At 45.2% G+C, this 26,226-nt stretch overlaps 1 protein-coding gene across 3 annotated transcripts; it reads left to right on the top strand.

The window, feature by feature from the left end:
- The first annotated feature begins 942 nt into the window (after window positions 1-942).
- clasrp (CLK4-associating serine/arginine rich protein) lies at window positions 943-25,579 on the top strand. Of its 3 annotated transcripts, none has more exons than XM_064984249.1 (21): window positions 943-1,049; window positions 12,764-12,903; window positions 13,122-13,219; window positions 13,390-13,491; window positions 13,688-13,767; window positions 13,870-13,954; window positions 14,062-14,201; window positions 14,565-14,661; window positions 14,856-14,934; window positions 15,050-15,123; window positions 15,435-15,476; window positions 16,061-16,255; window positions 18,180-18,482; window positions 18,620-18,808; window positions 21,337-21,376; window positions 23,143-23,203; window positions 23,307-23,365; window positions 23,528-23,574; window positions 23,654-23,739; window positions 24,139-24,163; window positions 24,838-25,579. In XM_064984249.1, exons 2-21 carry the CDS (start codon window positions 12,805-12,807, stop codon window positions 24,878-24,880), a joined length of 1,944 nt encoding a protein of 647 aa, XP_064840321.1. In that variant the 5' UTR covers window positions 943-1,049; window positions 12,764-12,804; the 3' UTR covers window positions 24,881-25,579. The 3 variants fall into 3 exon arrangements, 2 of the variants coding, with proteins under 2 accessions (XP_064840321.1, XP_064840322.1); XM_064984250.1 differs by having other exon boundaries at window positions 18,183-18,482; XR_010457471.1 differs by lacking the exons at window positions 24,139-24,163; window positions 24,838-25,579 and having other exon boundaries at window positions 21,337-21,380; window positions 23,654-23,716.
- The last annotated feature ends 647 nt before the right edge of the window (window positions 25,580-26,226 follow it).

Below are 26,226 nucleotides of genomic sequence, written 5' to 3' on the forward strand. Positions count from 1 at the left end.
ACAGTTATCCCGTGAGCACTTTTGTCCCGAATCCATTACAGTGTTTTAGGTGTCAAGCTTATGGTCAGGTGGCAGCAGTGTGTAGGAGGGATATTCCTAGATGTGAGAAGTGTGCAGAAGGATATGAGACAAAGGAATGTGTAGTATCGGTGGGAAAAGTTGTGAGTGTAATCTGTAGAGGTACCCGTGGTGCTGGAGATCAGAGGTGTCTGGTGAGAGAAAGGCAGGTTGAGGTTGCCAGGATCAGAGTAGTGCAGAAGGTGCCATATGCTGAGGCAGTGAAGAGAGTAGTCGAGGAAGATGGGTCCAGGGTCAGGGATCCTAAGAGGATCCATGTGAGTAGCCCGAAGCCAATAGAGAGTGATAGGAATAACACGTGCTTCAGTAAGTTTGTTTTTTTGGCATTCAAGGCCATGGTCATCAATTGTACCCCAGGAATGGAACGTAAATCCCAGTGGATAGATGTTGTGATGTAAGATTACCTGTTAGATACTGCTGCAAAGTTGGATCTAGAAGCAAAAGCATTTCACCACACTCGGAATAACATCTGCTAACCATGTGTATGTGACCAATAAAATCTGATTTGATTTTGATGAAAGCTGAGGAGAAGTACTTGGATGTGTGAGATTTTACTGCAGGAAAATTGCAAGATGTTTTGAACAATAGTGTCCCGTCCTCCCAGGCTGCTGGCCTGGAGTAGGATCAGACAGGGCCAAAGTAGTGGAATAGTGTTGCGGTTTAAATGGGTGCAGGGTTAGCTGGTAGGGCAATTTTTTTCACAAATTGTAATGAATTTATACTACAGAAAAGCAGGCTGATGCACAGCCAACACAGTAGATGGCGGCATGCACCTACAACATTTGTTTGCGGACCGCCATAATACCAAAGAAGAAGAAAAATAAACAACACACAATTTTGACAACATCCCACAAATGCAGAGTGGGCTTCCGGTCTGAAGGAGGTGTGACGGGATGATATCGGCTGCCATCGCTCAGCCGAACAATTTGGAGAAACAATTTCAAGTGTGTGTTGGAGGTCTACAAAAACAGGTATCCTAATATGTGCCAAATAAATCAACTCAATTAATGATGGCATGTACTGTATTTAAACACAATCTTTCGAGTGCATTATTCCCAACCACACATGGAGGCCATCATTGCTAGTTAGCTCTTTCTTAGCTAATTAGTCATTAAGCTAAGCGGCTAGCTAGCTCACGTTATTGGGACAGCAGTCATTGCGCTTAGTAGCTAGCAAATTCAAGAAGCTAAAACGCATTTTCTGCAGACACTGTTTTAAGTCTGCAAAACAAATGTAGCCGTACTTCTCGCTCTACTATGATAGCTAGGTTAACGTTAGCTAGCGTGCTACACTTGTCCGTTTAGTGATAAACGGTGTTCACCATGTTTTGGTTGTGCTCCAGTGGGTTGTAGGGGCAGGTCTCAAATCAAAATAAATGTGAATTTGTCACATGTCACGTAAACAATAGGTGTAGACTAAAAGTGAAATGCTTACTTACGGGAAAAAATAGTAACACGAGAATGCACAATAAGTAACGAGAACTTTGCTAAACGGTGTACAAGTACCGAGTCGATTTGTAAGGTTACGAGGTAATTGAGGTAGATATGCAAATATAGGTGGGGGTATAGTGACAAGGCAACATAATAGGTGATAAGCAGTAACAGCAGCGTATGTGATGAGTCAATGCCGAGAGTCCGGGTAGCTGTTTGGTTAACTATTTAGAAGTATTTTGGTATGGGGTAGAAGCTGTTCAGTGTCCTAATGATTCCAGACTTCGTGCATCGTTACAGCTTGCTGTGTAGTAGTAGAGATACACGTCTGTCTTACTTGGGTGGCTGGAGTCATTGACAATTTTCAGGGCCTTCCTTTGACACCGCGTAGTATAGAGGTCCTGAATGGTAGGGAGCTCGGCCCCAGTGATGTACTGGGCTGTATATACTACCCTCTGTAGTGCCTTGCAGTCAGATGCCAAGCAGTTGCTGTACCAAGCAGGGATGCAGGCAGTCTAGATGCTCTCAATGGTGCAGCTGTAAAACTTTGAGGATCCCATGCCAAATCTTTTCAGCCTCCTGAGGGGGAAGAGGCATTGTTGTGCCTTCTTTACTACTGTTGGTGTGTGTGGACCATGGGTCATACCATGTCATTTCAGCAAACCATGACACTCACCATCTAAATTTTTCTGAAATGTTTTCTGTTAGAAACATAAGATTAGCAATGCTGAAAATGTATTTGGTTGTAATCTAATTTGATCTCTTGAGAAATTAAGCTAATTGATTGCACCCAAATTGGCCCTCTTTAATTAATAGTATTCACACAATATTCAACAAATGTAGTACCCAACATCCGATTAAGATCAAACTCCTTCCTACCATTGAGTAAGACACGAGGAGTCCAATAAAATGGTCAAAAGCAGCTTGGAGTATTGCTTCTTAATCCTTTGTGATGTAGCCTATTTCCTGTGAATCTGGTGACTTTTTCCCCGTTTAGAGAAATTAGCCATTAAAGTCACTTATATTATTTAGCATAAATTAGTGTGAAAGTACCATGTTTTGCCCACTAGATGCCGCTGTTCCTTCTACTGCCTCTACACCCTTTTATTAATTTTGCTGGTCTCTTGTGTTTATTAAATGGATCACAACATTTTCTTAGCAACGTTGTGTAGAAAACCAATAGCTTTTGCTCATGATGAAAATACATGATGTGGTCAATTGTGTGGTAAAGCCAGTCCCCTGTCAAAACAATTCCGTTTGTCATTTTCTTAGCAACCTAATGCTTCAACCCAACTCTCCTTGAATAGACCAACAAATGGCAACTCTCAGAGGGCTATCCGTTTGGTGCAATTCTCCTATGAGGACTTTTCCTACAAGCCCAGAACTTTAATGGAGAAATGGGCAAGTGACTAAAATGTTGTGACCACCTTAATAAAATAATACAATTATAAACCATTGAATTGCAGTCTTATCTTTTTCGATACAATTATTACTAATATGTGATAATTCCATTGAAACTAAATGGACGAAAGACTATCTTAGTGCTACGATACTTTTGGGAAACCCAGCCCAACAAAATGGATAAAAGTAGCAGGAACAGTGGAATCTAGTGGGCATAACGTGGTACCTTCACACAAATTTATGGTAAATAATGCCAGCGACTTCAATGGCTAATTTCTCCAAACGTGGTAAAAAAAAGCATCAACAGATTCACAGGGAATATATTACATAGTATGAAGAAGCAATACTTCAAGTAGCAGCTACGTATTCAAGATGGCGCCGATAGAGATGGCAGCTTCGCTTCTAGTCCTTAGGAAACTGTGCAGTATTTTGTTTATTTAATGTATTATTTCTTACATTGTTAGCCCAGAAAACCTTAAGTGTTATTACATACAACTGGGAAGAACTATTGGATATCAGCGAGACGTCAACTTATCAGCACAAACAGGAATTCGACTTTTCCAAAGTGGATCCTTTGTCTGCACCTCCCAGGGCATTTGAACTGATTCCAGAGGCTGACTCAAAAGAACAACACTGCCAGAGGAGAGGGTGCCGGAGCAGTCTTCTAGTGAGGCTTCAGATGCGCACACACAAGCCACCGCTGCCGAGTATATTACTCGCTAATGTCTAGTCCCTAGTTAACAAAGTCAACGAAATCAGGGCAAGAGTTGCTTTCCAAAGAGATATCCGGGTTTGTAACATATTCTGTTTCACGGAAGAATGGCTAGCAGGGGACATGCTGTTGGAGTCCATACAGCCAATGGGATTTTCAGTGCATCGCACCAACAGGAATAAATATCTCTCCTGTAAGAAGGGCGTGGGTGTATGTTTCATGATAAACGACTCATGGTGTAATTGTAACAACATACAAGAACTCAAGTCCTTCTGTTCACCTGACCTAGAATTCTTCACAATCAAATGCCGACCGTATTATCTCCCTACAGAACTCTCCTCGGTTATCGTCACAGCCGTGTATTCCCTCCGCAAGCAGATACCAAGACAGCCATCGAGGAACTTCACTGGATTCTTTGCAAACTGGAAACCATATATCCTCAGGCTGCATTTAAAAAGCTAATTTGAGAAGAAGTCTACCTAAATTATATCTGCATATCGATTGCTGTTCATGAGCAAGTAACACGCTCGAACATTGCAAATCTAACTTCCGAGATGCATACAAGGCCCTCCCCCACCCTCCTTTTGGCAAATCTGACCATGACTCCATTTTGTTGCTCCCCTCCTATAGGCAGAAATTCAAACTGGAAGCGCCCGTGCTATCCAATGCTGGTCTGACCAATCGGATGCCACGCTTCAAGATTGCTTCGATGGACTGGGATATGTTCCGAGTAGCCTCGGATAATAACATTGATGTATACGCTGTCTCAGTGAGTGAGTTTATAAGGAAGTGTATAGGAGATGTTGTACCCACTGTGACTACTAAAACCTTCCCAAACCAGAAACCGTGGATTGATTGCAGCATTCGTGCAAAACTGAAAGCACGTACCACCACATTTAATCATGGCAAGGTGACTGGAAATATGGCCGTGTAGTTTTCCCTCCGTAAGGCAATCAAACAAGCAAAGTGTCAGTATAGAGACAAAGTGGAGTCGCAATTCAGCGGCTCAAACATGAGATGTATGTGGCAGGATCTACAGACAATCACGGATTACAAAAATAAATCCTGCCCCTTCGCGGACAACGACGTCTTGCTTCCAGACAAATTAAACAACTTCTTTGTGCGCTTTGAGACACAATACAGTGCCACCGACTAGGCCCGCTACCAAAGACTGTGGGCTCTCCTTCTCCATGGCCGATGTGAGTAAAACATTTAAACGTGTTAACCCTCACAAGGCTGCTGGCCCAGACGGCATCCCAAGCCGCGTCCTCAAAGCATGCACAGACCAGCTGGCTGGTGTGTTTACGGGCAACTTCAATCTCTCTCTATCCCAGTCTGCTGTCCCCACATGCTTCAAGATGGCCTCCATTGTTTCTGTTTCTTAGAAAGCTAAGGTAACTGAACTAAATTACTATCAGTATCACTCACTTCTGTCATCATGAAGTGCCTTGAGAGGCTAGTTAAGAATCATATCACCTCCACCCTACCTGTCACCCTAGACCCACTTCAATTTGCTTACTACCCCAATAGGTCCACAGACGATGCAATCGCCATCACACTGCACACCGCCCTATCCCATCTGGACAAGAGGAATACCTATGTAAGAATGCTGTTCATTGACTTCAGCTCAGCATTCAACACCATAGTACCCTCCAAACTCATCATTAAGCTTGAGACCCTGGGTCTCAACCCTGCTCTGTGCAATTGGATCCTGGACTTCCTGATGGGCCTCCCAGGTGGTGAAGGTAGGAAGCAACATCTCCACTTCACTGGTCCTCAACACTGGAGCCCCACAAGGGTGTGTGCTCAGCCCCCTCCTGTACTCCCTGTTCCCCCATGACTGCGTGGCCATGCACACCTCCAATTCAATCATCAAGTTTGCAGACGACACAATAGCGGTAAGCTTGATTACCAACAATGATGAGACAGCCAATAGTGAGGAGGTGAGGGCACTCGGAGTGTGGTGTCAGGAAAACAACCTATCACTCAATGTCAGCAAAACAAGAGATGATCGTGGACTTCAGGAAACAGAAAAGGGAGCACACCCCTATCCACATTGACGGGACAGCAGTGGAGAAGGTGCAAAGTTTGAAGTTCCTTGGCACACACATTATAGACAAACTGAAATGGTCCACGCACTCAGTGTGGTGAAGGCGCAACAGCGCCCCTCTTCAACTCAGGAGGCTGAAAAAAGTGACCAGGCGGTGACAAACCCTCACCAACTTTTACATGTGCACGATTGAGAGCATCTTGTCGGGCTGTATCACCGCCTGGTACGGTAACTGCACCGCCCTCAACCGCAAGGCTCTCCAGAGGGTGGTGCTGTCTGCACAACGCATCACCAGGGGCATACTACTAGAGGTCGACCGATTAATCGGAATGGCCGATGAATTAGGGCCGATTTTCAAGTTTTCATAACAATCGGAAATCGGTATTTTTGGGCGCGGTATATTTTTAAATTATTTTTTTATTTTTTTACTACACCTTTATTTAATCTTTTTAACTACGGAAGTCAGTTAAGAATACATTTTTTTATTTTCAATGACGGCCTAGGAACAGTGGGTTTAACTGCCTTGTTCAGGGGCAGAACGACAGATTTTCACCTTGTCAGCTCGGGGAATCCAATCTTGCAACCTTACAGTTAACTAGTCCAACGCAATAACGACCTGCCTCTCTCTCGTTGCACTCCACAAGGAGGCTGCCTGTTAATCGAATGCTGTAAGCCAAAGTATGTTGCGAGCTAGCATTAAACTTCTCTTATAAAAAAACAATCATAATCACTAGTTAACTACACATGGTTGATGATATTACTTGATATTATCTAGCGTGTCCTGCGTTGCATATAATCTGACTGAGTATACAAGTATCTGACTGAGCGGTGGTAGGCAGAAGCAGGCGCGTAAACATAAATTCAAACAGCACTTTAGTGCGTTTTGCCAGCAGCTCTTCGTTGTACGTCAAGCATTGCGCTGTTTATGATTTCAAGCCTATCAACTCCTGAGATGAGGCTCGTGTAACCAAAGTGAAATGGCTAGTTAGTTAGCGCGCGCAAATTGTCGTTGTGTTGCTGGTTCGAGCCCAGGGAGGAGCGAGGAGAGGGACGGAAGCTATACTGTTACACTGGCAACACTAATGTGCCTATAAGAACATCCAATAGTCAAAGGTTAATGAAATACAAATAGTATAGAGAGAAATAGTCCTAGAATTCCTAAAATAACTAATACCTAAAACTTCTTACCTGGGAATATTGAAGACTCATGTTAAAAGGAACCACCGGCTTTCATATGTTCTCATGTTCTGAGCAAGGAACTGAAACGTTAGCTTTCTTACATGGCACATACACTGCTCAAAAAATAAAGGGAACACTAAAATAACACATCCTAGATCTGAATGAATGAAATATTCTTATTAAATACTTTTTTCTTCACATAATTGAATGTGCTGACAACAAAATCACACAAATGATCAATGGAAATCAAATTTATCAACCCATGGAGGTCTGGATTTGGAGTCACACTCAAAATTAAAGTGGAAAACCACACTACAGGCTGACCCAACTTTGATGTAATGTCCTTAAAACAAGTCAAAATGAGGCTCAGTAGTGTGTGTGGCCTCCACGTGCCTGTATAACCTCCCTAAAACGCCTGGGCATGCTCCTGATGAGGTGGCGGATGGTCTCCTGAGGGATCTCCTTCCAGACCTGGACGAAAGCATCCGTCAAGTCCTGGACAGTCTGTGGTGCAACGTGTCGTTGGTGGATGGAGCGAGACATGATGTCCCAGATGTGCTCAATTGGAATCAGGTCGGATGAACGGGCGGGCCAGTCCATAGCATCAATGCCTTCCTCTTGCAGGAACTGCTGACACACTCCAGCCACATATGGTCTAGCATTGTCTTGCATTAGGAGGAACCCAGGGCCAACCGCACCAGCATATGGTCTCACAAGGGGTCTGAGGATCTCATCTCGGTACCTAATGGCAGTCAGGCTACCTCTGGCGAGCACATGGAGGGCTGTGCGGCCCCTCAAAGAAATGCTACCCCACACCATGAATGACCCACCGCCAAACCGGTCATGCTGGAGGATATTGCAGGCAGCAGAACGTTCTCCACGGCGTCTTCAGACTGTCACGTCTGTCACGTGCTCAGTGTGAACCTGCTTTCATCTGTGAAGAGCACAGGGTGCCAGTGGCAAATTTGCCAATCTTGGTGTTCTCTGGCAAATGCCAAACGTCCTGCACAGTGTTTGGCTGTAAGCACAACCCCCACCTGTGGACGTCGGGCCCTCATACCACCCTCATGGAGTCTGTTTCTGACCGTTTGAGCAGACACATGCACATTTGTGGCCTGCTGGAGGTCATTTTGCAGGGCTCTGGCAGTGCTCCTCCTTGCACAAAGGCGGAGGTAGTGGTCCTGCTGCTGGGTTGTTGCCCTCCTACGGCCTCCTCCACGTCTCCTGATGTACTGGCCTGTCTCCTGGTAGCGCCTTCATGCTCTGGACACTACACTGACAGACACAGCAAACCTTCTTGCCACATCTCGCATTGATGTGCCATCCTGGATGAGCTGCACTACCTGAGCCACTTGCGTGGGTTGTAGACTCCGTCTCATGCTACCACTAGAGTGAAAGCACCGCCAGCATTCAAAAGTGACCAAAACATCAGCCAGGAAGCATAGGAACTGAGAAGTGGTCTGTGGTTATCACCTGCAGAACCACTCCTTTATTGGGGGTGTCTTGCTAATTGCCTATAATTTCCACCTGTTGTCTATTCCATTTGCACAACAGCATGTGGAATTTATTGTCAATCAGTGTTGCTTCCTAAGTGGACAGTTTGATTTCACAGAAGTGGGATTGACTTGGAGTTACATTGTGTTGTTTAAGTGTTCCCTTTATTTTTTGGAGCAGTGTATTTTACGTGGAACATATTGCACTTTTACTTTCTTCTCCAACACTTTGTTTTTGCATTATTTAAACCAACTTGAACATGTTTCATTATTTACTTGAGGCTAAATTGATTTTATTGATGTATTAAATTAAAATAAGTGTTCATTCAGTATTGTTGTAATTGTTATTATTACAAATAAATAAAAAATTGGCCGATTTAATCGTTATCGCCTTTTATGGTCCTCCAATAATCGGTATCGGCGTTGAAAAATCATAATCGGTCGACCTATACAAACTACCTCCCCTCCAGGACGCCTACAACACCCAATGTCACAGGAAGTCAAAAAAGATTATCAAGGACAATAACCACCCGAGCCACTACCTGTTCACCCTGCCAAGGTCAGTACAGGTGCATCAAAGCTGGGACAGAGAAGCTGTTTTTCAATCTCTATCTCACGTCCATCAGATTGTTAAACATCCACCACTAGCACAGAGAGGCGGCTGCCCACCTACAGACTTGATATCATTGGCCTTGATATCATTGTCACTTTAATGTTTAGATATCTCACTTGTATATAATGTACAGTGGGGCAAAAAAGTATTTAGTCAGCCACCAATTGTGCAAGTTCTCCCACTTAAAAAGATGAGGCCTGTAATTTTCAACATAGGTACACTTCAACTATGACAGACAAAATGAGAGAAAAAAATGAAGAAAATCACATTGTAGGATTTTTTATTAATTTATTTGCAAATTATGGTGGAAAATAAGTATTTGGTCAATAACAAAAGTTTATCTCAATACTTTGTTATATACCCTTTGTTGGCAATGACAGAGGTCAAACATTTCACAAGGTTTTCACACACTGTTGCTGGTATTTTGGCCCATTCCTCCATGCAGATCTCCTCTAGCCCAACAACAGCCCCAAAACATCACTGGTCAACACGGACTTTCAACACCCTCCAAAGATTTTCTATGGGGTTGAGATCTGGAGACTGGCTAGGCCACTATAGGACCTTGAAATGCTTCTTACGAAGCCACTCCTTCGTTGCCCGGGCGGTGTGTTTGGGATCATTGTCATGCTGAAAGACCAGCCACGTTTCATCTTCAATGCCCTTGCTGATGGAAGGAGGTTTTCACTCAAAATCTCATGATACATGGCCCCATTCATTCTTTCCTTTACACGGATCAGTCGTCCTGGTCCCTTTGCAGAAAAACAGCCCCAAGGCATGATGTTTCCACCCCCATGCTTCACAGTAGGTATGGTGTTCTTTGGATGCAACTCAGCATTCTTTGTCCTCCAAACACAACGAGTTGAGTTTTTACCAAAAAGTTATATTTTGGTTACATCTGACCATGTGACATTCTCCCAATCTTCTTCTGGATCATCCAAATGCTCTCTAGCAAACTTCAGACGGGCCTGGACATGTACTGGCTTAAGCAGGGGGACACGTCTGGCACTGCAGGATTTGAGTCCCTGGCGGCATGGTGTGTTACTTTGGTCCCAGCTCTCTGCAGGTCATTCACTAGGCCCCCCCGTGTGGTTCTGGGATTTTTGCTCACCGTTCTTGTGATCATTTTGACCTCACGGGTGAGATCTTGCGTGGAGCCCCAGATCGAGGGAGATTATCAGTGGTCTTGTATGTCTTCCTAATAATTGCTCCCACAGTTGATTTCTTCAAACCAAGCTGCTTACCTATTGCAGATTCAATCTTCCCAGCCTGGTGCAGGTCTATAATTTTGTTTCTGGTGTCCTTTGACAGCTCTTTGGTCTTGGCCATAGTGGAGTTTGAAGTGTGACTGTTTGAGGTTGTGGACAGGTGTCTTTTATACTGATAACAAGTTCAAACAAGTGCCATTAATACAGGTAACAAGTGGAGGACAGAGGAGCCTCTTAAAGAAGAAGTTACAGGTCTGTAAGAGCCAGAAATCTTGCTTGTTTGTAGGTGACCAAATACTTATTTTCAACCATAATTTGCAAATAAATTAATAAACATCCTACAATGTGATTTTCTGGATTTTTTTTCTCACATTTTGTCTGTCATAGTTGAAGTGTACCTATGATGAAAATTACAGGCCTCATCTTTTTAAGTGGGAGAACTTGCACAATTGGTGGCTGACTAAATACTTTTTTGCCCCACTGTATACTATATCCTTCTATCTATTCTGTACTATCTATTGCATCTTAGCTGCTCTGTCACTGCTCATCCAAATATTTTGTACTTATTCTTATACTTACTTATATTCTCATCGTATTCCTTTACTAGATTGTGTGTATTAGGTTTTGTTGTAGAATTGTTAGATATTACCTATTAGATACTGCTGCACTGTCGGATCTAAAAGCATAAGCACTTTGCTACACTCGCAATAACATCTGCTAACCATGTGTATGTGACCAATAAAATTTGACTAGTCAGACATAGCAGAATTGATACTGTATACTGGTTGTTGGGGTGGGATTGGTGTGGGTGGTCTGTGGCTGGCTGTTGACAATTTATTAGATTCCTCATGTCTTACACATTGTTAGGAAGAATTATAGTCCAAATCAGATGCTGTGTACTATATTTATTGAAGATTATATGAATCCTATAAATTAAAAGATCCATTTTGAGTGCTATCAATTTGCTTAATTTCTCAGATCAAAATATATTTCAACAAAAGAATGTTTCAGGAATGCTAATCTTATGTTTCTAACTATAGAAACGATTTCAGAAAAATAGGAGCTGGTGGGTGTAAATCCTCTTTCTTGACCTTTTTTCAAGTGGAATGTTAATTTCTTAGTGATGTGGACACCGAGGAGCTCCCGACCCACTCCACTACAGCCCTGTCGATGTGGATGGAGACTTGCTCGGTCCTCCATTTCCTGTAGTACATGATCAGCTCCTTTGTCTTGCTTATGTTGAGGGAAAAGTTGTTGTCCTGGCACCACACTGCCAAGTCACTGACCTCCCTATAAGCTCATTATCGTCATCAGTGATCAAACTTAATGATTGTGTTGGAGTTGTGCACGGCCATGCAGTCATGGGTGAACAGGGAGTACAGGAGGGGACCAAGCACGCACCCCTGATGGGCCCCCGTGTTCTGTGTCAGCGGGACGGATGTGTTTCCTACCCTGCCAGGTCACTGAATTGAATGTTAATTTCTCTACCATAAGCCGCCCCCAACATTGTTTTAGAGAATTTGGAAGCATGTCCAATCAGCCTCACAACCGCAGACCACGTGTAACCACACCAGCCCAGGAGTTCCACATCCAGGTTCTTCACCTGCAGGATTGCCTGAGACCAGCCACCCTGACAACTGATAAAACTGTAGGTTTGCACAACCAAATCACTTCTGCACAAACTGTCAGAGATCATCTCAGCGACGCTCATCTGTGTTCTCGTAGTCCTCACCAGGGTCTTGACCTGACTGCAGTTTGGTGTCGTAACTGACTTCAGTGGGCAAATGCTCACCTTCAGTGGTCACTGGCACGCTCTTCACGGATGAATCCCGGTTTCAACTTTACCGGGCAGATGGCAGACAGCGTGTGGTGTTGCGTGGCAAGCGGTTTGATGTCAACTTTGTGAACACTGGTCCCATGGTGGGGTTATGGTATAGGCAGGCATAAGCTACGGACAACGAACACAATTGTATTTTATCAATGTGAATTTGAATCCACAGATACCGTGACAAGATCCTGAGGCCCATTGTCGTACCATTCATCTACCTCGTGTTTCAGCAAGATAATGCACGGCCCCATGTCGCAAGGATCTGTACACAATTCCTGGAAGCTGAAAATGTCCCAGTTCTTCCATGGCCTGCATACTCATGACATGTCACCCATTGAGCACGCTTGGATGCTCTGTATCGACAGTACGACAGCATGTTCCAGTTCCTGACAATATCCAACAACTTCGCACAGCCAATGAAGAGGAGTGGGACAACATTCCACAGGCCACAATCAACATCCTGATCAACTATGCGAAGGCGATGTGTCACGCTGCATGAGGCAGATGGTCACACCAGATACTGACTTGTTTTCTGATCCACGCCCCTACCTTTAACTTTTTTTTTAAAGGTATCTGTGACGAACAGATGCATATCTGTATTCCCAGTCATGTGAAATTCATAGATTAGGGCATAATGAATTTATTTCAATGGACTGGTTTCCTTATATGAACCGTAACGCCGGTATTGTTAGTTAAGTCTTTATTGTTGGATGTTGCATTTTTATATTTTAGTTCAGTGTAATATGGTGTTGGTTCTGTCCGGTCTCCTCACAGCCACCGTGCCCCGCCGCGCCCCCACACCCAGCGGAGCCGTCATGTGGCAGGAGGCCCGCAAACATGAGCGCAAGCTGCGCGGCATGATGGTGGACTACAAACGCCGCGGCGAGCGCCGGCGAGAGTACTACGAGAAGATCGTAAGTCGCCCCAGCGCGCTGCTTTGCTTTTCTTGTGCATAGTCCGTTCCACTAATCATCAAGATCTGCACAACTTTATGTCATCTGGTGTTTTAGTGCTGGGCTGGAACGAAAGCCTTTTGCGCCCTGTAGCTCTCCAGGACCAGGGTTGGTGATTACTGAATGAAGATTCCCCATGCTCTGGTGTTCTCCCTTTCACCCTTTCCTCTCCTCTACAGAAAAAGGACCCGGCTCAGTTCCTTCAGGTTCACGGCCGGGCCTATAAGATCCATCTGGACTCGGCCGTGGCGCTCGCCGCAGAAAGCCCCATCAACATGTGAGAAGAGAAACACGCATACAACAACACATGACATGCATATGCACACGCACCTCCATGTCTTGCTTTTACATACGCAAACGCATGACATAACACACAAACGTACTTTCTGCACACCGTCGCACCACCTGAGAACACTAATCAGTGTGTTATGATCTCTGTTGCTGCAGGATGCCCTGGCAGGGAGACGCCAACAACATGATTGACAGGTTTGACGTGAGGGCACACCTGGACTTCATACTCACCTACACCCCTCCGCTCCTCAACACAGCGTAAGTGTGACTGAGCTCTCTCCTTCAGACTTCCTACCTTATTACGCCGCTAGTATGGCGTGTTCACTGATATGTATTAATACACACACAGGTTGATTTGTTGTGGTTTGATGAAATGTGATATGAAAGGTCAAATGTGTTTTGTGGGACCACTGTTTTTCGCAAAACATATTGAAGTGTTGCGTTTGGGTTGCAGCACCCCAGAACAGGAGTCGGAGGAGAGGAAGTGCAACTATGAGCGTTACAGGGGCCTAGTGCAGAACGACTTTGCCAGCAGTGAGTATCCGCCGGTGTTAGTAATGCCATGTCTCTTGTGCCTCCGTCCCAGTGGGTATGTTGTTTTTCTGTGTTCCCTAACCTCCCGCTGTCCCTCTGCAGTCTCTGAGGAGCAGTGTTTGTACCAGATCCAAATGGACGAGCTCTATGGTGGCTTGCAGAGGCCAAATGAGGATGAGAAGAAAAAGTTAGTCCTATCCCATCTTTTCGCATTCTATATGGTTTCTAGAAGTATGCACTAGTTTACAGATTGTTTGTGGTGATTATTAATAAGCCCCCCTCCCTTTTGTTTAGGCTTGCTAAAGAGAAGGCTACCATTGGCTACACGTACGAGGACAGCACTGTTACGGAGCCTGGGGATGAAGAAGAGAAAGGGGAGGAGGATGACTCTGAGAACAGCGAATCGGAGGAGGACGAGGGCATCCCAGACATTGGTGAGTCCCAATACCTTCTCACTCGAGCAAGTATGAGTTGTCGGGTTGGGTGGACATGGGGCTTATTCGACTTTGCAGCCTGCTGCCGACGGACTGATCTACAAATGGCCTTGCATCAAAAAATGTAATAAATTATTATTTGTAGTTCAGTCACAATTTACCCATAATGCAGCATGTTGACTGCAATGATGAACAAGCCAGTGTTGCCAGGTCGCAGTTGTAAATGAGAACTTGTTCTCAACTAGCTTACCTGGTTAAATAAAGGTGAAATACAATTTTAAAAGCCCAGTAAATGGTAATGTATGTGGAATGTGATTATGTATTATTTTCTCATACCTCTGTCGTGTGTGTGTGTGTTTTCAGACGTGGAGGTGGACGTTGACGAGCTCAACACGGAGCAGGAGTTGGATCTGAACAAGATGGCCAACCCATATGGAATGGCAGAGGGAGATTTTGTCAGGTCAGTCTGCCTGCTTCCATTGTGTTTTGCAAAAAATTGTATGTCTTGACATAGCCATTTCCATTGACTCCAGCGATAATGCAATGTTTCTATTAAATGACCAGTTGCTTTCACTGCGTCTTTTTAGCAAAGGTAAAACAGTCAAAGGTTTGCTGTTAAACACACTGTATGTTAACTGGCCGACTGTTTGACAGGATGCTGAGGAAAGACAAGGATGAGGTGGAAGCCATTAAACACGCCAAGGCTCTGGAGGCAGAGAAGGCCATGTACTCGGTAAGAAAGAATCCGTGTGTGTGTGTCTGGTGTGTTGCTGTCGTGCCAATGATTGTTGGTAGGCCTATGCTTTCCCCTGATCATGTCACTGAGGGTGTTTGTGTGTGACCCTCAGGGCCGTCGCTCTCGCAGACAGAGGAGGGAGTTCAGAGAGAAGAGACTGAAGGGCAGACAGATCAGCCCACCCAGGTAAACAGCAGTTGATACCAGGGTTTGGGGTCCAGCGTCGTCCGGGTTAGGGCTGGGGTAGGCCGTCATTGTAAATAAGAATTTGTTCTTAAATGACTTGCCTAGTTAAATAAAAAAATATGAAAATTGGTTTGCTTTGTGAATTTACTAGAATGAAATGGAATTGACCCCCAACCCTGATTTTAGAAAAAATACAAATGTATACACCATACGAGGTAACTCACCTCATCCACTACCAATGTGTAGCACACACATGGTGCGAGACACACTGTCACACCTCTTTAAACCCTTTCTCTGTTTATGATCTCCAGCTATGCCAGGAGAGACAGCCCAACCTACGATCCCTACAAACGGTGAGTGGGAGGCCAACCATTTTACTTTCTAAGTTTTTCACTTTTTAAACATCCATCGAATACTATATTTTGACAAGGAAAGTAATGGCACAGTCATCCTTTTGATCAGTGCTAACAACTCATGATGAACTGCTTGCTCGTGAGGTTGAGGTAAACTTTTAATCAGTAGAGATGGCACGGATGATTCTCCCCTCTGGCAGCGTGACAGGTCGCTTAGCGGTTAGAGCTAGTTCGAATACCTGAGCCGACTTGGTAGAAATCTGCCCTTGATGCGAAGTGCATCATACTACGAAACTTTCTGTATTTTTTAAAGTTCTATATACTTGATTGCTGTCACACCAGTGGACTAATTAAACAAAACAAATTTTCCTTTACCCTTAATTGCTCCAGGGTCGCTGCCAATAATGGCTGATCCCTGGCCTTGACCCCAATCTCTGAAGGTGTCTCAGGGGGAGTGGGATATGCAAAAAAATACATTTCCATTTTACACCACACACTTGTACAGTTTACATGATTGTACATGTGTGAAGCAGGACAAATATAAGCACCCCTATTTGATTTGACCTCCTTCCTCTCCCCCTCAGGCCCCAGTCGGAGTCCAGTTCGGAGTCACGGTCCCGCTCCCGTTCCCCAGGCCCAGAGAAGATCACATTCATCACCAGCTTTGGAGGCAGTGACGAGGAGGCTGCCGCGGCAACCCAAGCTCCACCCCCTGTCCACTCCGGCCACACTCCCGCCAACTTGCTGCAACACCCCGCAGGTCATAGCAGGGGCTCCCGGTCGGTAGCTTTCCCCTTCTGCTTTCCATTGGTTGTTTACTCCTGTCAGTCATGTTGCTGTTCAGTGACTACAGCTGTAGAGATTTGGGCTATAGAGATTTGGTAGGTGAAGTGGAGCTCAGATTTAGGTTAGTTTGTTTGACTTGAATAGCTTACAATTCAAGTAGTGTGACATTTTAGAGATGCGTGTTAGTTTGTGCGTCCCAAACAGCAAATTCTGCATGTTATTCTGTGTTATGGTAAATCAATGAGATCACATACAGTACCAGTCAAAAGTTTGGACACACCTAATCATTACATATTTTTTCCCTTCTACGTTGCAGAATGATAGTGAAGACATCAAAACTATGAAATAACACGCATTGAATCATGTAGTAACCAAAAAAGTGTTAAATAAATCAAAATATATTTTCTATTCTTCAAAGTAGCCGCCCTTTGCTTTGATGAGAGATTTGCACACAGAAGATGGCCCTATTTGGTAAAAAGTCAAGTCCATATTATGGCAAGAACAGCTCAAATAAGCAAAGAGAAACGACAGTCCATTACTTTAAGTCATGAAGGTAAGTCGATGCGGAACATTTCAAGAACTTTGAAAGTTTCTCCAGGTGCAGTCGCAAAAACCATCAAGCGTTATGATGAAACTGACTCTCATGAGGACCGCCACAGGAAAGGAAGGCCCAGAGTCACCTCTGCTGCAGAGGATAAGTTCATTGGAGTTACCAGCCTCAGAAATTGCAGACCAAATAAATGCTTCAAAGCGTTCAAGTAACAGACATGTCAACATCAACTGTTCAGAGGAGACTGCGTGAATCAGGCCTCCATGGTCGAATTGCTGCAAAGAAACCACTACTAAAGGACACCAATAAGAAGACACTTGCTTGGTCCAAGAAACACGAGCAATGGACATTAGACCGGTGGAAATGTGTCCTTTCGGTCTGATGAGTCTAAATTTGAGGTTTTTGGTTTTAACCGCGGTGTCTTTGTGAGATGCAGAGTAGGTAAACGGATGATCTCTGCATGTGTGGTTCCCACCGTGAAGCATGGAGGAGGTGTGATGGGTGCTTTGCTGGTGATACTGTCTGTGATATATTTAGAATTCAAGCCACACTTAACCAGGATGGCGATCACAGCATTCTGCAGTGATACTCCATCCCATCTGGTTTGCGCTTAGCAGGACTATCATTTGTTTTTCAACAGGACAATGACCCAAAACACACCTCCAGGCTCTGTAAGGGCTATTTGACCAAGAAGGAAAGTGATGGAGTGCTGCATCAGATGACCTGGCCTCCATAATCACCTGACCTCAACCCATATGTGTGGAAGTCCAAGACATTTGGAAAAGCATTCCTCATGTAGCTGGTTGAGATTGTCAAAAGTGGGCAACGCGGTCATCAAGGCAAAGGGTGGCTACTTTGAAGAGTCTCAAATATAAAATATATTTTGATTTGTTGAACACTTAACCAAAAACAAAAACTTTTTTTTTTACCACATGATTCCATGTGTTCATAACGTTGATGTCTTCACTATTATTCTACAATTTAGAAAATAGTACAAATAAAGAAAAAGTCTTTAACTGGTACTTTAACTGGCACCAGTCCAACCTTTAACTGGTACTGTAGCTCTTAACATTTAAAGCTGCCCTATACACCTTAGTACCATGAGGTAAGGGAACATGTATATGGCATGTACGCCATCTGTCTGTTCGGTATGGTTCACAAAGTAGCAGAAAGTCCTGAGCTCTACCTGTGTGTGGTTACATGATGATGATGATATGACCAAAAACGATGTACGGTACTGTAGTATTACTAGCGGCCTAACAAGAAATGAAGTAGATCAAAACAGAAATATAAACTGAGTCAAAGCAGACAGGATTAGAGCAGCCCATGGGTCGTCGCTAAACACATCTGTGTGTCTCTCTGTTCAGCAGACGCCGCTCTTCCTCCAGCCCTTCCTCCTCTTCCTCCCACTCTTCCACTCATCGCTCCTCCTCTCGTTCCTCCTCTCACTCACGCCGCGACAGACGCCACGGAGGAGGGAGGGATGGACGACATTCCCGGTCGAGGCGGCGCTCCGACTCGCGGTCCCGGGGCAGAGGAGCCAACGGAGGAGGGGGGTCACGGAGGAGATACGACCGGACACAGTCACGCTCCAATGACCGGGACAGGGAGCGAGAACGGGACAGAGACAGGGACGTGGGTCGTCGCTTCACAGCACGCAGGCGCACACGGTAAGGCAGCCCAGACAACCATAAGACTTTTCTAAACTCAGTAAATCATGAACTCAATGTCTCTTTTTTTGTACACTAAAATAAACTGGTGGGCTGTTCGATGTTGTGCTGATCACATCCTTCTGTTCTCCTTCCAGGTCCAGCTCTAACTCTCGGCAGGGGGACCGTGCCAGGCCCGGGGGGGGTAGGCGGACTTCAGGAGGGCATCGGAGGGGGGTCAGCAGCAGCCCTAGCCCCTCCCAGTCCCCCCAGCCCAGCTGCTCCCCCTCCCCCTCACACAGAGGAGGCCCGCCCTCTGCCACTGCTCTCTGTGACAAGCTGAGAAAGTGAGTCCACTGACACCTGTACGCTCAGACACGCACGCTTCAACACACTAGAGGTCTTTCACGGGTTCAAAAAGTTGAACTCATTCCGAAATAGACCTGCGGCTTTCCCACCCGGACCCGATATGCAGAAATACAATTTCAAATAGAAAGACCCGTTCGAACAGACCCGAGACCCATTCCATATAGACCTGGTCGGATCCGAGTGAGGGAAGCAGCAGAAAAGTACATATTTAAACTACTTTATTAGCCGGAGCTAATAATGCAAGAGAGGGGTGCCGCTCTAGAAGGGGTCAATGAACAGCATTCTCATATAGGTGTTCCTTTTGTCCAGGTGGGAAAGGGCAGTGTGGAGTGCGATTGAGATTGCTTCATATGTGGATCTGTTGGGGCGGTATGTGAATTGGACTGGGTCTAGGGTACCCGGGAGGTTGATGTGAGCCATGACCAGCCTTTCAATGCACTTCATAGCCACCGTCTTGAGTGCTACGGGGTGGTAATCATTTCGGCAGGTTACCTTCACTTCCTTGGGCACAGGGACTGATGGTCTGCTTGAAACATGTAGGTATTACAGACTCAGTCAGGAAGAGGTTGAAAATGTCAGTGAAGACACTTGCCAGTTGGTCCGCGCATGCTTTGAGTACACGTCCTGGTAATCCATCTGGCCCCGCGGCTTTGTGAATGTTTGCCTGTTTAAAGGTTTTGTTCACATCGGATACCGAGAGTGTTGTCACAGTCATCCAGAACAGCTGGTACTCGTGCATGCTTCAGTGTTGTTTGCATCGTAGGGAGCGTAAAAGGCATTTAGCTTGTCTGGTCGCCTTGCGTCACTGGGCAGCTCGCGTATGGGTTTCCCTTTGTAGTCCATAAGTTTTCAAGCCCTGCCACATCCAACGAGCGTCGGAGCCGGTAGTAGGATTCAATCTTAATCCTGTATTGAATCTTTTTGCTTGTTTGATGGTTTGTCTGAAGGCATAGTGGGATTTCTTACAGGAGTCCGGATTAGTGCCCCGTGCCTTGAAAGCGGCAGCTCTAGCCTTTAGCTCGATGCGGATGTTGCCTGTAATCCATTGCTTCTGGTTGGGATATGTACGTACGGTCACTTTGGGGACGACATCGTCGATGCACTTATTGATGAAGCCGATGACTGAGGTGGTTTATTCCTCAATGCCATTGGATGAATCCCAGAACATACTCCAGTCCGTGCTAGCACAACAGTCCTGTGGCATCCGCGTCCTCTGACCACTTCCGTATTGAGCGAGTCACTGGTACTTCCTGCTTTAGTTTTTGCTTTGTGTGCGTCTGTGTGTGGAGTAAAGGTGGTACAGAGTTTTATTTTATTTAAAAAAATTCTACTCTGGTTGCACATGTGACATGCTAGTAAAAATGAGGTAAAACTGATTTGTTGGCCTGCATTAAAGTGTCCGGCCACTAGGAGCGCCGCTTCTGGATGAGCATTTTCTTGTTTACTTGTGGCCTTATACAGTTCATTGAGTGCGGTCTTAGTGCCAGCATCTGTCTGTGGTGGTAAATAGACGGCTATGAATAATATAGATGAGAACTCTCTTGGTAGATAGTGTGGTCTACAGTTTATCATTAGGTACTCTGCCATAGCTAGATTAGTCATCATTCAATATGATTACAAATCAAATGTTATTTGTCACATGAAACAAACAAAGCATACAGTGCAATGCTTCCTTTACGTCGTACCTGTCTTGACTACATCAAACAGGGATACGCTAGTTAAGCTAGCTAGCTTCCTAGACTAATTGAGGCCGCATGCGCTTTCTCGTCCTGCACAGTTACAAATAGCAGCAAACTCCATTCAGATTATTAAGTAGAAGCCTACCTGTTGGCTCTTGGTCGTTGTAGCCGACCCGTCTCCTTTTAACTTTTAATTCCATCGTTTTAATTCCATCTTTCATTGATTAGATATCGCCTCACTTTTGCCCCACACGAAGGCTATATGACTGTAGCCTATTGCAGCTTTGATGTCTTATGATTGGCCAACAACAAGCTGTAGGTGCCACTCTCGTGAAAAGCAAGCGCAGCAACATAAATTCTACAACTTCTCTCTCTACTGCAGCAGTTGCGTTCAGATCTGTACGGGTCCTTCCAGACAAGTCCGTTAAAATTACACATACCTGATACCAGTGACAATCAGATCCGACCCAGACCCGTGATATTTAGTATTCTGGATCCGGACCCGCTCATGTCCTGGATTGGGTCTCTGGTAATCGGGTACAGGTAGATCCGTGAAGACCTTTAAAACACACACACAGACTCACAAATATGTACATACACACACAGACTCATAAATATGTACATACACACACAGCCTCCACCCTCATGTGCAGTTTAAAACAAACAGCAAATAGGTAGCTAATATTTTCCCTAGTCTGTCCTACAGTAGGAGCTCTCTGATGAGAAATGGTGACATTTTCAGCCCTACTTTTCTCCCTCCCTCTCTCTTTTTCCCCCTTTCTCTCTCTGTCTCTCCCTCTCCTCTCTCTTTCTTTCTCTCCCTCCAGGCCTGATACTCCGGGTGGTAAAGAGACAGGAGCTGCCAAAGTCAGTAAGAATTTGATCTAGCTGGGTTTGTTGCTAAAGTCTACGCCTCCCTCACCCCTGACAGGCTGAGCTGGTTGTCCATCAGGCTGGGGATCCCCCCCCCCTCCCGAATGCCACTGTGCACACAGAGAATGGAAATCATATGAAATGTCTTTTGACTGCCCCTCTCTGTGGAGCTTCCATTGTAACTGGTGACCTTAACTCCCCCTGAATGCAGTGTAGAGTTAAACCCTTCTCTACTCAGTTTAGAGTGTGGTTGCAGTGTTAGCCTACCTCGAAAGGGCAGAACCTACATCGCAGAGTGGAGTATGACAGAGACTTTATCTGACACTTCTTTCCCCTCCTTATCCCTGAATGGACTTGTGTTCCCAGCACCCTTTCTGTCACTTATGTATCTGTCTGTTTTATGGATGTTGCTGTATTCTGCGGCTCTTACTGCGCTATGGAGGGTGTTGCGGTCAGACCAGAGAGAGAGAGAGAGAGAGAGAGAGAGAGAGAGAGAGTGAGTGTGAGTGAGCAGAGGTGTGCTCCCCCTAAATCTCAATGAGACGTTTCACTCTACAGGTCGACAACCCGTTGTAAAGCTAGTGCCCTAAGACTGAGGGGAAAGCACTGATATGTCATTGTCACAGGCTCTTAAATGGCTTCTTTTCCTTGTCTCCTTTCCTTGTCTCCTCTCTTCCATCACCACTGATCTGAAAGGACTGGGTAAATCAAAGCAAAGTAGTGGTAAAGGAAGCCATATAAGAGTAAAGGGGGGAGAGAGTAGTCTAGAGTCTGGGTGCGTTCCAATAGTCTTAAGTGGCTTCCTCTCCTCGTCTCCATTCTTTCATCTGCGCTGACGGTAAAAGAACTAGATAAGTGAAGGCAACGTACTGGTAGGCATACTCTATATTTATTTAAAATCGCCTATGTTTCAGATCAGCCTAAGTGAAGGCGACTCAGGAGAGGAGGTCATTTAAGGCTGTTAAGCACACCCCTGCTATGTAGTGAGGTCGGAGCTCTCAGGTGCACGCAGCTGACGTGGACAGCAGAGCAGTGAGGGGGGGGGGGGCTGGGCTTGTCTGGGCAGGCAGGAGAAATACACCACCACGCCTCTCCACCCAGGGCTTAACAGCACACACTGTTACCTGCTGCGTTCCCTTTAGAGACACGACACTAGTCTTTGATATTAACCGCTCCAGTACAGGGGATTCACAGGGAAAGGAATACATCCGGGTTGCTGAATCGAAAGCGAGCGTTAGAGGGAAGGGTAAATTAATTCTGTAGGCATTTTGGCCTGTAATGTGTGCTTGTCTATCCACGAGCTGAATTCCTACCTGGCCAGGGAGTGTAAGCAGGGAATGTTCAGGGGAGGGGAGGGCTGCTGGTGCTACTTGTGGCCAACATTTGCCAGACTGTTCTGTTCTTCTTTTTTTTTCTCAACTCTCTTAACCTTAGCTGTCCTCGCAACATTCACGTGTTATATACATGGAAATGCATAAGGCATGTAATACTTAAGACTCCAGTTCCATGTAATGTGATCCTGTCCTGCTACTGGGTACAACAGCTGCGGGCCATGGAGTTCGGGCCTCCTCGCCGCACGTAGCCAGATCTACCAGTCCAGCAGAAAACAGGACAGGAGATGACAAACGGCTCACGTTATTTACGACTCTATACCCCCACCTGACCAACCGTGTCCCCTTAATTCCACACACACACACACACACACACCCTGCGCTCCTGCCCTGCGAGTGTGTGTGCTGATGCGCGCCTGTCTCTTACAGCCCAAGATGACCCCGCAGGAGAAGCTGAAGATACGCATGCAGAAGGCCCTCAACAGGCAGTGTGAGTAGACAAGACTGGACTCTGTTTGGTCAGTTACAACTCCTTGATGCTGTGTTTGTATGTACATATTCATCCTTCCTCTGCTCTTCTGTTTCTCCCTCAGCCAAGGCGGATAAGAAAGCAGCCCAGGCGAAAGTCACTCAGCAGGAAAATAAGCGAGCGGTGCGTGTGGAATTGTGTTTGTGAACTGCTAGCCAGCCCCCCCCCCTCCCAATTATAGCATAATGTGTGAAGTTTCTTGAAACAGACAGTTTACCCCTAAGACAGTCCTTTGATATATATGTTGTCGTCTGCCATTGGCCCTCATGGCTGTTGACTTTACAGGAGCGCGAGGGAGAGCTCAGAGCCATGGCACGCAAGATCCGCATGAAGTAAGACTGTGTGTGTGTGTGTGTGTGTGTGTGTGTGATGCCGTATGACTCTGGTTAAACGGTGGTGTGTGTGTTCCAGGGAGCGTGAGCGTCGGGAGAAAGAGAGGGACGAGTGGGAGAGACAGTACGGACGACAAAGCCACTCGCCCTCCCCATCTAAATATGGTGAGTTCAGTGAGTCACCCCTTACTGTTATATCATTGTTAAATCCATGACGGGAAGTGTTCAATAGCACACTTTGGGGAAAAGGGTTTCGAATCGGGACGCAGCCCATAAGCCTGTGATAGTGGCTCAGTACTAGTTGTCAAGTCAAATCAAATTTGATTTGTCACATGCTCCGAATACAACAGGCCAACAGTAGACCTTACTGTGAAATGCTCACTTACGAGCCATTTCCCAACAGTGCAGAGTTAAAAGGTAAGAAAATACGCCCCCAAAAAAATGTTTTTCACTATGGCACAGTGGCTCAGTACTAATTGTGACAGTGTTGTTATTGAACTTTCTGGCGGGCTGTTGTTGGTGGTCATTCCTTCACCGGTGTCTGTCCTCTTGTCTGTCCCTCAGGTCGCGATCACAGCTCATCCAGAAGGTATGTGAAAAACCACAAGAGTCTCTCCTTTTGAGGAAGGATGTTGCCTCTCACGCACTTTTATCTCAGTAGCACATCGTTCTGTCCCTTAGCGTTCTGTCACAACTCTTTCCCTCCCTGCGATGGAGAAGTGTAAGATCACTGAAGTCCATATACAGTTTAGAGTGATTTAACACAATGTTGAGCATATGAATATATTTTCCCTTTCTGTAACGCTCATGATCTCCAGTGTTCTATCTGTGACTCACAGGACAGACATACTCTCTTTGTTCCTTTCTCTCTCTCTCCTCTTCTCTCTCCCTTTCACACACTCCTATTCAAATGTGTTCTCTCTCCCTCACACGCACCCACATTCAAACTCTTTTCTCCCAATCAAAAACATGCATACTCTCACAGAAGGCTGTCAGTGCTAATGTTAGGCCCCCTCGTCCCTAGTCCTCCCTGGGGAGTGTGTGGCCTGCCAGGCCGGCTGTGGTATTGGGGAGTGGGGACAAACTGAACTCGGAGTCTCAGTACATCAGAAACAGATGAGGCTTAACACTATCAGTCTCAATACTCTACAGCAGTGCTGCACTTAGACCATGTGTGCTCGTCAGAAATATGGAAGTTTTAGTTAAATTTTTAAAAAGCACGGTGTCACCTGAGACTCACTCACTCTTTTCTCGGGTTTCCAGGAGGTCCCGTTCCCGGTCGAGGAGTCCATATTACCGATACTAAACATACCGTTGGGACTCACCAACCCCCACACCTCTCCTCACCCTCTCCTCTGCCTTACTCTTCCAGTGAAGAGATGAGAGGAGTGGGGGACAATGTCCTGAATGGAAGAGTGGTAGAGAGAGACTGAATGAGAGAGGTGGAGATGGAGAGAGGAAAATGGAGGAACTGAATTGGAGGCCGGAGGTTGCTATGAGTGACGGATTTTGTATGTTATTGCTGGCAGCTTGTCACATCTGGACACATTTCAGTATCTCAGTAATTCTACATACATATTCTCTCCTTTATACGATGGCCTTAAGTTGCTTTTTCTCCTCTATCTCTGCGCGCTCTTTCCCCCGTCCCTTCCATCTCTCTCTGAGAAGGGGGTGTTGGCATCACTGTCTTATCACAGGAATAGGATGTAAAAGAATCGGATTGAAATTTGACCTTCATCTGTGTACATAATTTTCTTTGATTTCAAATGAGTGAACATTAATGAAATCCTGAGGGGTTGTAATAGCCCTGTGTGTGAGTATGAAAAATAATTTGTATGCCATGCACCCCCCCCCCCACCAATTGCTCACCCTGTGAATTGAGACATGATTGTACTCTTCTGAGGTAACAGATGAAGTCTTTTTTGTTTGTTTTAGTCCAACTATGATAAGATGTCAAACTGGGAAGTCCAAATAAAACGCACAGAAGTATCTGATGTAGTAGGTCTATTGGTTTGGTGTGTCTTTACTTGGAACGTTATCTCTCATACATGCATTATAAAGGTGCCCAAGGCATAACTTCACTATTGAGGCTTTGTTGAGACAAGAAGCAAAGTGTCTTGTCCAACACTTGATTAAAGTTGTTTGGGCTTGGTTATATTAAAGTCAGTTACCAAGCCAGTAGTTTGGTTATTGTATGTAAGATTCAGTACTGTTTAGCATTTACAATTATACAGTGTATAATGCATTTTTTGAAACTTGTGCTTTAGCATACTGGTAAGATCAATTCACTAAGTGATGAGTGAATGCTTGACATCTTATGTCGGCATTTATAAGTATTACCCTACTTCTAAGGTGAAGTTCTTTAAACATTCCATTTGAATGACTACTTTTGGCCACCAGGTGGCGCCAAATAGCTAGTTTCGTCAAAACACTTACGTTTAAAACACATTTTGTCCGCATGTGTTACATTGTCAAACGTGCTGGTTACGTTGTTGTAGCTATTCATTTACAATGTTTAACACAATACTTCTTAGCTATATTGTTTCCTAACCTGTCTGAATCATTTTCCAAACAAGATAGGCTAGAGCCTAGGCTACTTAGTTTATCTTTGTAAAAGGTTACGGTCAGGCCTATGGGTTTTCCCCGCCACTG

This window comes from Oncorhynchus masou, chromosome 13 (assembly GCF_036934945.1).
Source record: "Oncorhynchus masou masou isolate Uvic2021 chromosome 13, UVic_Omas_1.1, whole genome shotgun sequence".
In the NCBI taxonomy this organism is placed as follows: Eukaryota; Metazoa; Chordata; class Actinopteri; order Salmoniformes; family Salmonidae; genus Oncorhynchus; species Oncorhynchus masou.